This window comes from Entamoeba invadens, assembly GCF_000330505.1.
Source record: "Entamoeba invadens IP1 unplaced genomic scaffold scaff_1105074725601, whole genome shotgun sequence".
In the NCBI taxonomy this organism is placed as follows: domain Eukaryota; phylum Evosea; order Mastigamoebida; family Endamoebidae; genus Entamoeba; species Entamoeba invadens.
The window spans coordinates 376,176-388,557 of NW_004191847.1; the positions used below are offsets into that span (position 1 = coordinate 376,176).

General features: G+C 35.9%; 5 protein-coding genes across 5 annotated transcripts; 3 read left to right on the forward strand and 2 right to left on the reverse strand.

The window, feature by feature from the left end:
- EIN_328320 (hypothetical protein) lies at positions 1–2,313 on the forward strand (the record flags this gene model as incomplete). Its single annotated transcript, XM_004185453.1, has 1 exon — positions 1–2,313. A coding segment is annotated over one exon (2,313 nt), but the record flags the coding sequence as incomplete, so codon positions are not given.
- A 221-nt stretch (positions 2,314–2,534) lies between these two features.
- Positions 2,535–4,007, forward strand: EIN_328330 (hypothetical protein; the record flags this gene model as incomplete). Its single annotated transcript, XM_004185454.1, has 1 exon — positions 2,535–4,007. One exon carries the CDS (start codon positions 2,535–2,537, stop codon positions 4,005–4,007), a length of 1,473 nt encoding a protein of 490 aa, XP_004185502.1.
- A 350-nt stretch (positions 4,008–4,357) lies between these two features.
- EIN_328340 (palmitoyltransferase ZDHHC9, putative) lies at positions 4,358–5,706 on the forward strand (the record flags this gene model as incomplete). Its single annotated transcript, XM_004185455.1, has 5 exons — positions 4,358–4,572; positions 4,615–4,687; positions 4,770–5,002; positions 5,125–5,301; positions 5,403–5,706. The coding sequence occupies 5 exons, from the start codon at positions 4,358–4,360 to the stop codon at positions 5,704–5,706; spliced, it is 1,002 nt and encodes a 333-aa protein (XP_004185503.1).
- A 233-nt stretch (positions 5,707–5,939) lies between these two features.
- EIN_328350 (hypothetical protein) lies at positions 5,940–7,605 on the reverse strand (the record flags this gene model as incomplete). The annotated part of the gene is made up of 2 exons (XM_004185456.1): positions 5,940–7,260; positions 7,469–7,605. The coding sequence occupies 2 exons, from the start codon at positions 7,603–7,605 to the stop codon at positions 5,940–5,942; spliced, it is 1,458 nt and encodes a 485-aa protein (XP_004185504.1).
- Positions 7,606–8,965: 1,360 nt separating this feature from the next.
- Positions 8,966–11,593, reverse strand: EIN_328360 (hypothetical protein; the record flags this gene model as incomplete). The annotated part of the gene is made up of 3 exons (XM_004185457.1): positions 8,966–9,209; positions 9,333–11,195; positions 11,370–11,593. 3 exons carry the CDS (start codon positions 11,591–11,593, stop codon positions 8,966–8,968), a joined length of 2,331 nt encoding a protein of 776 aa, XP_004185505.1.
- Between the last annotated feature and the right edge of the window lie 789 nt (positions 11,594–12,382).

Genomic DNA, 12,382 nt, shown 5'->3' on the forward strand with positions numbered 1-12,382 from the left:
AAGGTCATGAGGATACAACGACTCGACAAGTTACGCAAACTGCGGAGTCATGATGTGAATGACAAAGAAGAGGAAGAAGAAGTGCCTGTGCAGACGATTCCGATGGTCACGAGCACTAAAGGGTTTCTTGCGAATATATTGGACTTGGTGAAGACGATTTGGTTCAAAGTCATTGACATGACGATCAACTTCTTGCATTGGAATAATATCGTGTATCGACTCAATTTGAAACCAAAAGCAACGACGGAGGAGATAGAGAGTAAAATGGAGGAGAGGATGATGGTGGCGAATGAGGAAGACGCTGTGAATAAGCACAAAATATTTGGATATAAAAGCCCGACGAAGTTGACGAAAGAAATGCAGATGGAGAGTGTGGAGGAGCAGAAGAAGGAGATACGAGCCGTTGAGAATGAGGCGATTTCGGAACAAAAGATGAAGGAAAAGATGCGCCGATACGAAGAGGACATATCGAAAGGAGACGACGGACTTGTTTCGGTGTCTTCCTCTTCGGATGAGGAAGTTGATTTGACGAAGAAAAAGGAGAATCGAGTTGCGCGGATATTACGGAAGTCACGAGAAAAGCTGAGTCGGAAGAGAAAGGGGAAGACCCCGAATGCCGTTCCTGAAGATCATACCAAGCAAGAGAAGAAAGAGATAAGTACTCAGAACGAAGACCATTCCCTGTCTAGTGATGAAGATGGTGATGAAGACATAGCGAAGAAGGTGAAGTTTGAACGGATGGAAGAGAAAGGAGATGAAGACGTAGCACAGGAAATAAGTGAAGAGTCTGAGGGGAGCGAAGAGATAAGAAGTGAAGACGATGAAGAAGAGAAAGAGGAACATGCCAAGTCCACTGCCATTGCAAAACCGACGCCAATACGACGAGGGAAAAAGAAGGTGGTGATGTGTCAAGAAATGGTATTAACGAAGGAGTCTCCGGAGGAGATGAATCCGATTCAACGACCTTTAAGTCCACATTCGCCACGATTTTCCCCATCGAGTCGAGCGTTAAGTAGTACTGAATTAGAATTAATAGATATAGAGCAGACTGAAGGGAAGTATCCATATCATGGCAGATTCTATTTAGTCATTTGGGGACTTTACTTCTTCTTTTCGCGACAAACGGAAGCACTTGTCCAAGTCATTTTCATTCTGAATGCAGTGATCAATAGAAATATTCTGAGTGCGATCTACCCGATTGCCGCGTTTGGGATTGTGGCGGTGTCAAGGAAACCATTTCCATCGAAGAAGTTCTGGACATTCATGTCGGTGGTGTCTGTTGTCTTGATATTGGTCCGCCTCTTCTTCCAATTGCCAGGGTTTTGTATTAAACCGAATGCAAAGGAGACGTATGACGTTCTGTCATATACCACTTCAGTGTATGATGTCGACACGATGCAATGTTCGGCAACCCCATTAACGAAGAACCACATGAGTTTCATATATATCTTTGGGGTCTACCCGGTGTCGTCCTATTTTCTATCAAGGTTTGTGTGGGACATCTTCTGTTTGTTTGCGATTTTGGTGCACATCTTGTGTATGAGGAATCGTGGGTATTGGGAACAACAATATTTGTTGAGACGGGAGTGGTCGAATGTGGTGATTGAAAACCACCGGCGCGAACTTGTGAATAAGATCAAACCGAACACGTTTGGGGAACTGAAATTCATTGTCGAGGCGCTGAAGGACTTTGAACCGAGTGAAGGGGATGTGGACCACTTTGCATATAAACAACACGACTTATTTGTTGTCGAGGCGATTCAAGTGGACGGCCAACTGTTTGTGACGAAAGGGAATTATAAGGGACTTGTTGACTGTGAAAACTTTAAGGTCTATGAGCACACGACGAAGTCGATAGCGCGGAAAGAAAAGAGTTCGCCAGTGATCTATAAAAAGACGTTTAAAAAGAGTTATCGAGTGAAGGAGGAGAAGATCAATGACGAGTTTGAGATGGCGAAAGAGAATGAAGAGAAGATGTACCTGACGAAGTCACTTGAAGTCAATCAGGTTGTCACCGAAATGAGTCTTCAACAGTTCTTAAAGGGACAAGAAGTCTATTTGAAAGATCAGGAGACGATAGAACTGAATAAGTCTAAAATGACGCAATTTTTTAATCGAACGAGGTTGGGACTGAAAATTTATTATGACCATTTAGTGAATGACAAGTTTAAGACGGGAGCTGATTATTATATACCGATGTTTATCTGTGAGGTGATCTGTTTTGTGTTTTTAATAGTCTTCCAAGGGAGTTTCACGAATTTACAAGGGAACTTTATCGAGTTTTTTACGAGTGATTATCTTCCTATTACATAGTTTGTTTTTTGTTCTTATTTCTCTCCTTTGTCTGTTGAAAAGAATTCGTTTAAGAAAGAGGTGGTCTTCTTTTTTAAAAATTTTTTAAAAAATTTTAAATAGAAATGATATATTCAAAAAAATTTCAACGAAATACTTACAAACAGCGTTTGTTTCTTTTTACTTGTTTTTTAATATGTCATGTTAATGTGTAGGTGTTGGGACTGTTATTACAGTTTTGTATGATGTTGTTAGACCGAATTATATACTTATTGAAGTCACTGAAACTGAAATTGGCGATGCAAGTGTTTTCGATAGTTCTGTACCACATCTTGATCTTGGTCTATTTCCCATCACTTGTCAAGACGGAGTCGAAGATGATGACGGCGTCTTTAGTAGTCTTCTATTTGTTTAAGATAGTGTATTGGCTCATCTCAGCGGTGCAGATTCGTGTTGGGTATGTCCAACTTTCATCGAGTCGAATCTTGATGAGTTCGTACTCGTTTTATTCTTCATTGATCTTTTCGATGTACTACACATTACCATTTGTGTATGAGATACGGACCATCTTGGATTGGGTGTTTGCGAATACGTCAATGTTTTATAAGCGGTGGCTAAAAGTTGAGGACATCCACGCCGAGTTGTTTATGAATCAATGTGATCGCACAGTAGAAAGGAATCGGAATCATGTGTATGGGCAACCTCGAGGATATATGGAACGTTTTACAGGGGGGTGTGTGACCTTGATAATCATGTTGGCTATATTATGGTTTCCATTACTTTTGATGTCATCCGCTGCGCCCAATTTTGCGCAACCGTTGCCCAAGAATTTGGAGATGTCGATTGGGTTTTTGGGGGTAGGAGAGATTTATAAGCAGCAACAGAGTCAATTTTCGAATATGTCTGATGAAGACTGGGACTATTTTCATAGACATCACAAGAACGCGCAGTCGAGTAATGAAGTGCTGTATACGACGATGGTGTCACCGAATGCGATGACGTACTGGATGATCACGAAAGACAAAAGAAATGAATTAAAGGATGGCTTGAAGGGGGGAGGAGTGATGAGTATCTATTACCAAATTAATATGAGAAGGGAAGGCACGTCTGCGGAGGATTCATTTATGATGTACGAAACGAAAGACTTGAATGCGACGGAAAAGAAGTATTTTTTGGAGATCTTGGACCAAAAGGAGGTGGAGTGGACGTTTGATTTGGTGCCCCAATTTTTGAAAATGCCAACGTTGTCACAAAAAGCCGTGCTACAAAAGGGAGACGACTTTGTAATGCAATTGAGACCGAAGCTGAAACAAGACGATGTGGATGAACGATCACAATATTGGCAATTTATTAATTGTTCTGCATTAGAAGGAGTGATGGTGTGCGATGAAACGGAAAAGACCAAACTGTATATTGCATCACCAAAAGTGCCAAATAGCGGGTTGATCTCATCATTGAGTTCACTGGGGATTATCGGACTGTACTCTGTTGTTGTCTTGTTCTTGTACTCGTTACTGAAATCGAATTACTCGGGGATGGCACATATCATCATGTTTAAAGACTTGCCTGATTGTTTGGGGCTACTGCAATTGTGTGATGATATCATTATAGCGCGACAAGATGGGGATTTAAGACTTGAAGAAGATCTAGTGAATGAATTACTGCTGATATACCGCAAGCCTGCGTTGTTATTTGAAAGAACTGTGAAGAAATGAAATAAGTAAATTGTGGGTATGTTATTTAATACCTTCTTAATGTTGAGAATGTGAGATAAGTTTATTTATCCATTTTATAAGGATAGAAAAGAATTAAAATAGAAAAAGAGTGATTAGTGGAGTGCTTTAATAGATAGAACACGTCTATTTCATCAAGAGAGTATTGAACCAATGAAATGAAAGATATTATGTTGAAAACTAGAAAGAATACTAAAAGAATAGTAAAAAAGGTAAAAATTATAAATAGAATTATCAATAATTTGTTCCATTAGATCAAGAAATAGAAGAACAAGTCGACTTATTAATTCTTGAATTTAGAGAACTCATTTCTGTATTGTTATTGAGAAGGGATGAACATTAACTACTCTATGACACCAACACCTAAAGAAAAAGAAGAAATCATTCACAACGACGCGGAAGCAGAATATCAACTTGTCTATAGTAATGTGTTGCCAATCTCACGAAACTATTGCCACAGTAAATGCGTAATTGGTGGGGGATATTACAGAGTCTATATATCAGTTGTGATGGTCTTGGTACCTACGATATTTCACTGGATTGCGTCGTTTGTTTTTAGGATGGAAAGAAAGAATGTACTCATCGACAGTGTGAGGTGGCTTATAGTCGATTATAACATTGCGTGGTTTATCCCATCACTCTTTTTCTTCTGTACAATTGTTGTTTGTTTTCATTGATAAATTTCTATGAATAAATAAGATGAAATAAATTGATTAGAACTGCGGGGAACGAACTCATGTCAAGCTCCTGGATATCTTCACGACGAACGCGAACCCGGGAATAATCCCTCGAAAGATCAGAATGATTGGAATTACCCCCCAACGGTGCAAAACATGTGACGAAAACGTGCAACTCCAAAATGCAGAGTATGTAACGAGGAAATACTGCGTCACATGTTTAATAGTCAGACCATTAAGAAGTTCTCACTGCTCATATTGTAACAATTGTGTTGACAAATTTGATCATCATTGCCCTTGGTTTGTTTCAATATAAAACTATTTAAATCAGTCGATAGAGAGTATACTATATATATAGTAGTATATATTAATAATTATAAGTATAATAAATTAATAGTAGAAGTATAATAACTTATAAATAGGTTGGGGAATTGTGTGGGGCGGAGGAATTACAGGTCGTACTTCTTCCTTCTCTTTTGGAGTGTAATGTATTTGGCGTATATCATGGTGTGTTCTTTGGCGGGACTTTTAGTTCCAATTGAAAAGCCATGGAGCTGGAAGGCGTTTTTGAAGTCTTGGAAATCGCACTACTTCTTAGAGTTTGTTATTACTATATATTTAGTATTTTAAACTATATAGTATGTATAGAATATATAGTATATTTACTATTATAAAAACTATTCAATCAAATTACACAAAGACCCTTCATTTTCCTCTATTGCTTCGTCTGTTTTGGTTTAATTGGCTATTTGTTCACTCGACACGTCATCCAAATATCCTTTGGTCAAACAACAAACGAGAAAAGAAAGAAACTCCGCGCTTACGACATGGGTTTTATTAAAAATTGGACGGACTTCTTGTTCAGTCCAATTCCACCACCATTTCCACTCCTTAGGTCAAAACCAAAGAAAACAAAACAAGCAAAAATGATTCAAGAATACATGCCACTCCAAATTGAACTTCAAACACCTCCAAACGGCATCGATGTTAAAATAGAAAAATGAACAGAAAAGTATTCTATTAAATTAAACTATAAATAATTAGTTTAAATTATAAATAATTAGTTCTTTTTTCAACAAACATTAAAAAGTTTTTTAATTAAATCAAATTAATTAAATTATTAATTAAAAACCTACTAAAATAAAGAATTAAAAGTGAACTATACAAAAATAGTAAATTAAACTATTTAAAACCCAGTAGCTCTTTGTTGATTGATGAATTACAGACAGACAACGTCTTAGTTCTTTTCTTCGAGAGTATTCCTTCTCCTGTTGGACAAGTTAATTTTGAACTGGAAGTAATCGGGGAAGTTCACTGGCTGTTTTACAAATATCGAGGAGTCACATTCAGTTCCTTTTGCCCACTTTGGTAACACGTATTTGTTGACGGTCCCTATTACCGTCTTTTTTCGAGGGTTTAACATCTTCATTCCTGATACACTGATAAAGGTCTGCTCTGTACTGGCTACACTCCCAACGCCTTCAGAATCCATCTCGACCCCCTGATCATTGTTGAAGACTGTTTCAGGTAATTCGACTTTTTTGGCACTTTGAATTGCTTTTGTCCGTTTGTCGAGGATGTTTGTCTGTTTGTCGACACGGGTGAGGATCTGGCTGAGGATCTCACAGCGCATCGAGAGCCAATCCTCTGTCGCAAAGGTCTTAAATTTGCGACATGTCACATTCAACGCGTTTAATAAACTCTTTTGCTCATCGATAAGGACTGAGGTATCGATTCCCCCCATCACGACATAAAGGACAGAGTAGATCTTCTTTTCCTCAAAGACCGGCAAGAAGGCGTCGATCTTGTTCATCACTAAGAAATGTGTGATATAGAACATGTTGTGTGAAGGGAGTGGAGGGATTTTCTTTGAGGTCTTCAAAGCAGTCGTCACCGTCATTGAGATATTTAATCGCAAAGTCTTCAATTTAGTGATTTGTGTGTTAAGTCTTCGAAACCACGGGTTTGTGTGGTCTAAGAATATTATTAAAGTTTTCTTAGTCAAAGACTCGGGATTGTATAATGAGAAGTCATCAATAAAACACTCAACGCGATCTTTATAGTTCTTTTCTTTCATCATATTCTTCACTTCATTATAATTGAAAACAGCGTGATTTTTGTGTAATATAAATAACACGCGGAAATACGTGGCGTTCTGTGTCACATTATAAAAGTTCGAGAAGTCCAAATTCGTCCCTAAAGGAATGTCGCCACGTGGAAAAAAGAGAATGACCCCCGAAGTCTCAGTACTGATCTTCTCTTTTTTTCTTGACGCTAATATACCGGCATACGTGAGGGCAGGCCCACACCCATAATCCGCTCCTAATAATATTGTTCGGTCTTGGCGATACCCAGTGGTGTGCATATGAAGCATCACCGCATCAACCATTTTGTCGAAGGGCAAGTCTTGAGTGTTCTTGTTAAGCCCATAGCCCGGATAGTCAAACGTGAATGCACGCGCTCGAAATAATTTTGATAACATGACGAGTACTTTGTCGATATCGGTTAAGTCCTTTTCTGGACTGTGGAACACTAACAGTGTGAAGTTATATGGATTTCTTCATGTTAATTCATAGAAGTATAATTTTACTATATTCAACTAGAGTTGACTGTGTTTGCAAACATAAATACACGTCGATGAATAACACTGATTCATTTCTTATGTATTTATTATATGCTATTTCAACGATATTCCTTTCTTATTTCAATGGGTTAGTGGTACTATTTATATAGTATAATGAATTATAATAAGTAAACTAAACAAACTCCTTACTAAGGACATATTTGACGGGTATGTCCTGATACCCAGGGCATGGAACCATGACTATTCCTTTGTTATTGGGTGTATAAGTGGTTTCGTGCGACGGTGGATGTGATAAAATATATTGATATTGTGGATCCATTAAGTTGTATTCACTGAATTAAAAATGAATTTGTTTGTTAGTAATTGTAAATTTGTGCTTTTAAAAAAAATGACCCGAATTTATCGTGTAGAATGAAAGACGTTATTATCCACTTTTTTTTGATTTTTTTCAACTTACTTTTGGTGTGTTTTGTATTTTAAGTTGACTTGGGGTTTTTCTATTTATTTGTCGTTAAAAACCATGTTTAATTTTTCATTATTTGTAGGATTTTTATAATATTATTTTTCTATTAATTTGTAATGTGTATAATTATTTTTTGTTATGTTTGTTTTTAACAGAATTTGAATAACCATTAATAATACTATTTTATCTTTTCTTAAATAATTTCTAAAAAAAAATGACTATTTTAAACAAAAAAAAGAAATGGACTTTAAAATAATTAAAATACTATAAAATTATTATTTTTTAATAATAATTGTTTTCGTATAAATTTTGTTGTGAATGCCAAAAAAGGCAAATTATCAATTAGTAAAATTGTTGAAATTATATAATAAATTATAGTTTTTAAATGTAACTTAATGTATCTATTTATAGTAAAAACTAGTTCTTTTATTTTAATTTTAAAAAATGTTTTTTATTAATAGGATACTTTAATTTTTGCTAATAAAAACCAAGTTAAACTTTAAGTTAAAGTTTGACTATAATTATTATTATTTGTTTTATTTTTGTTTATGATTATATTGTATTATAAATATACTATAATTTACAATTAAAATAAATAAGTCAATAATTGAAATGTTTTTTTATTTTTCGATTTTAAAACTTTTTTTTTAAATTTTCATGAAGATACAAACTACAAGTATATTTTACAATATGTATAATTATAATTATATTAAATAAGTAATTATAGTATATATATTAGTATAAAGTAATAATATGATTAACCAAGTAAACAACTATGATTTTAATAATGTTTTTATAAACAGTTTCTATTAAGAGTACTTTCATTAAATTAATATCATAATAAATTTATATGATAACAAAAAACTACAAGTTGTTTTAAAAAATATTACCTCTTAATATCACTAATTACTGTTGTTAACCAAAAAAGTCAGAAACCAAATAATTGTAAAAAGTAAATTAAGTAGTTTTAGAACTTTAATCAATAACTATTATAAAAATAGATTTAAGCGTCCCATTATTATTTATTGAACCTTTTTTTCATATTTTTTGATTAAGGTTAATCAATAAAAAATACATCCTTCTGACAATTATTTGGTCTTGTAAATTTTAACAAAAAAAGTTAAAATTTACAATATAAACTTCACAGATTAAAAATTGGGTTGAGTAAATAAACTTCACATTAACTGGAAAAGAATGACACAAATCAATAAGACGACTACTCATGGTACTGTCTCAAGAGGTCCAAACACCTTTGATCGAAACGGGCCAGTGTTGTTAAACACGAATTAAGTGGTTCGATAGCTGCGATTGTGTAGTCTTCTTCTTGATATTTCAAATATTCACTCGCAAGTGTGTAGATGTCTTTTTGTTTAGTGAAGTCAACAAGACGTTCTTCTCCACATGCGTAGTACTGATATTTACCACTCTTTACTGTTGCTATATTATCGAGTATAGTCCCACTGTTTGTGATTATATATATTAATAAATATTATAATAAATTATATTAAATATTATAATAAACTATTAAACACCTTGTATGACAATTATAGTTCTTTGTAGTTAATAATTAGAAAGAAACAAACATATAGGGCACACACACTTTAAACTTCTTATACGTCGATTTTAATGTTTTACTATTAGTGAAGAGTTTCTCTGCATGTGCAAATATCTCTTTCTGTTTCTCGGGCACAAAACATTTGTTGAAGTCCAAGTTCACCATTTGTATACCGCTGTAGACTCCAAATGCCGAGTTGAAGTCTCCCAAGTTAATTAAGCACCTCAACACATTTGCAAATAAATTCTTCATAAAAGCTCTACTAGCAAAATCCGTGAACGTGAGTGTTGCTGTGCACACGAAACTCGCGAGGTCTTCCATTCTATTAGTGATCAAGTCCACCACTCCTCCCGTCTCAAAGAAGTCGTATATCTTGAGCTTTTTGTACATTTTGAATGAAATTGTAGTCAATTGATTTGCAATATTCTGTGGGTCTGTGACTGCCAGTGTCATGAAAGGGGAAAGTTCTTGTGATGGTATTAAGAAGTCGTAAATCGGTGACAACACTTCCGTCGTTTTCTTCATTAATGAGTGTTCCATCACGCCATACATACTCTTTAATTTGATAAATAGAGGCGACTTGTCTTCAGCCACAAACTTTTGGAGTTGCGTCTGGTCACACTTCTCAAAGATCGTTTGCATTACCTTCTGTGCTACAAGCTCTTGATTTCCTGCAGGTAAGCCTTCTAAGATGTCATAAATCCTTTGCCCAAATTGCACTAACATGGAATAGACGATGTCCTCTATCTGCGCATTTGTCCGACTTTTTATTAATAAACCAGCTACCCCACCAGCAATGACTTTGTTCTTCGCTGTGATCACTTTCTGTGAGACTAAAATAGACTCTTCGATGGGAGATGTCTCTGTTTTGTTCTGTAAAGAATAGACTGCGGAGGTGTATCTTCTTAGATTCACAATTATAGTATTAAATAAAGAAATCATTTCGAGGAATAACAAGTGCTCGTTCCTGAAGAACATTTCGTTGCACAATTCAACACTTTGTGACGCATGAAATATCAAATTTTTCTCATCTTTTGGCTTCAAGTGGATGATGTGCCAGACAACACTTAAAACAGAACTCCCTGCACTTTTAAGTGCTTTTTTGGACTCTTCAATACCAGCTATCCCCTTTGGACTCTTGTCATTCTTATCAAAGACGTCGATTTCTTTAATGAATGAAATCAGTCCAGAAATCGTTTCAGAAATGTCGTTCTCGGAGCTTTGATATAAGTCGGCCGCATTGCCGCCGACAACTTCAGAGGCCTTTTTAAAGATGTTTGGAATCATTTTGAGTAACTCGACACAGACCCGTTTCAACTCGTTGGCACCTAAGACTAACTCCTCGTAACACTGCAAAGCTCCAAAACATGTGATGTCCTCTATTAACGCGGGGATTTGAGACGAGAAGTTCACGAAATCGACATACGCCATCTTTTCATACTCTTCCATCCGATGAAGCATCTCGTCGTTCTCGATTTCGTGCGTTTGGAGGAAGTGCGTCATCACCGCCATTGCCCCGATGATGCGCATTTTTGTCGAACTCTTGCGGATCGCGAAACTCGTCAGCGAGAGCTTCGCGGGCATCCGCGAGAAACTCTCCGACGTCATGTCGACTTTGTCGTAAAACTCTCCGATGGCGCGCTGGGGGTATGTCTCCGAATTCTTGTGGGCAAAGATGCGTTGCGCGAAAACGTCTGCTTCGCACAGAGTGAACAACTTTAAAATGTCTCCGTGCGATTTCTCAAAGATCTTTTGATAATTTGCAGTGATTTTTGGGTCGTTTAGACACTCTTTTCTTTCAAGCAGAAGGTTCTTCATTTTCTCATAAACTAAACTCGCACACTCCATGTCAGCACTTTCTGGGAGAAGGCTGAGGATATTCAATTTCTCACTTTCTATAGGCGCTGATTGAGAAAGAACACATGAGGAATGGTGCGGTGAAGTGTTCGGAGACTTTGGAGTCTCCGGTCTCCGACCAACTAAAAAGGCGGAAGACCGATGCGACTGACTTGGTTTTATAAAAGAACCAAATTGAGGCGAGGATGATTGGTGCCATGAGCCAAACAATTTTTGACCTGAAAATCGATTCTCCTTTTTCTTTGAAAAACAGTCGATGTCGTCGAGCAACGACTTAATTGATGATATTGTGGTTGTCGTGTTCTCTGGAGAAAGGCTGCGGTCTTTTAAAGATACTATCAAATTCGAAAGGGATTTCACTTTGTCCCGTGCACTCGGCGCGGCCGTGTCTTTGAACTCTTCAAACAACGAATTCAAATTTGTGATGTGCATTGTTTGATCTTCTGTGTTATTTGTCGTCTTTAAGTGAGTGTATAGGTTGTATTTGAAATGTTTAATATAATGTTGCGTTATAATATAATTTGTAATGGTGTTATAAACATTATACGGATATTGTCATGTTAAAAGTAATACTACAAATGTCAAGAATAAGTGTTGTATTTCTGTTAATTTGATGTTGAAGAGCCACCAATAATATGCGTAAGAAAAAATAGGGTGTGTTGCAAAATATAAATTTCCAAAGTTCTTGGCATTATAAAGGAATTTTACGTATTATTTTGTTACGCTGTTCTATTGTTCGAAGAACTTAAATTAATAGACAAACATAAGACAGTGACAGCTTGGTCAATATATCGTTCATCTCTGAGATAGTAAGTTCGATGGGTTTATCTGTCATAGTCTGTAGTATGTAACAAATAGTTAGTTGCTCAAAAATTTCAGGAAGAAAGAAGAGTTTTTATTAGAGGTGTTTATTTCTTAAGTACTAATAAATAATCCATTCGCTTGTAACCATACCTTATTTTCGGGTGTTTTCAAAAACGCCTTTTGGTGGACTTTGTCAATTCAAAGTTAAAATTGTCTTCTCAGAAAAGAAATAACTTTAATTATTGTATTCAAGGTAGTTTAAAAGTAGTTTATATTATATAATACACAAGATTAGATGGTATGGTGATATAATGCCAAACACGCCGAAAAGGGGTTTCTTTCAATTGGGAGTACATTCCCTCCAAATTAATAACATTTTTCGAAAAAATATTACTATAAAAGTGTTATAATTTATTA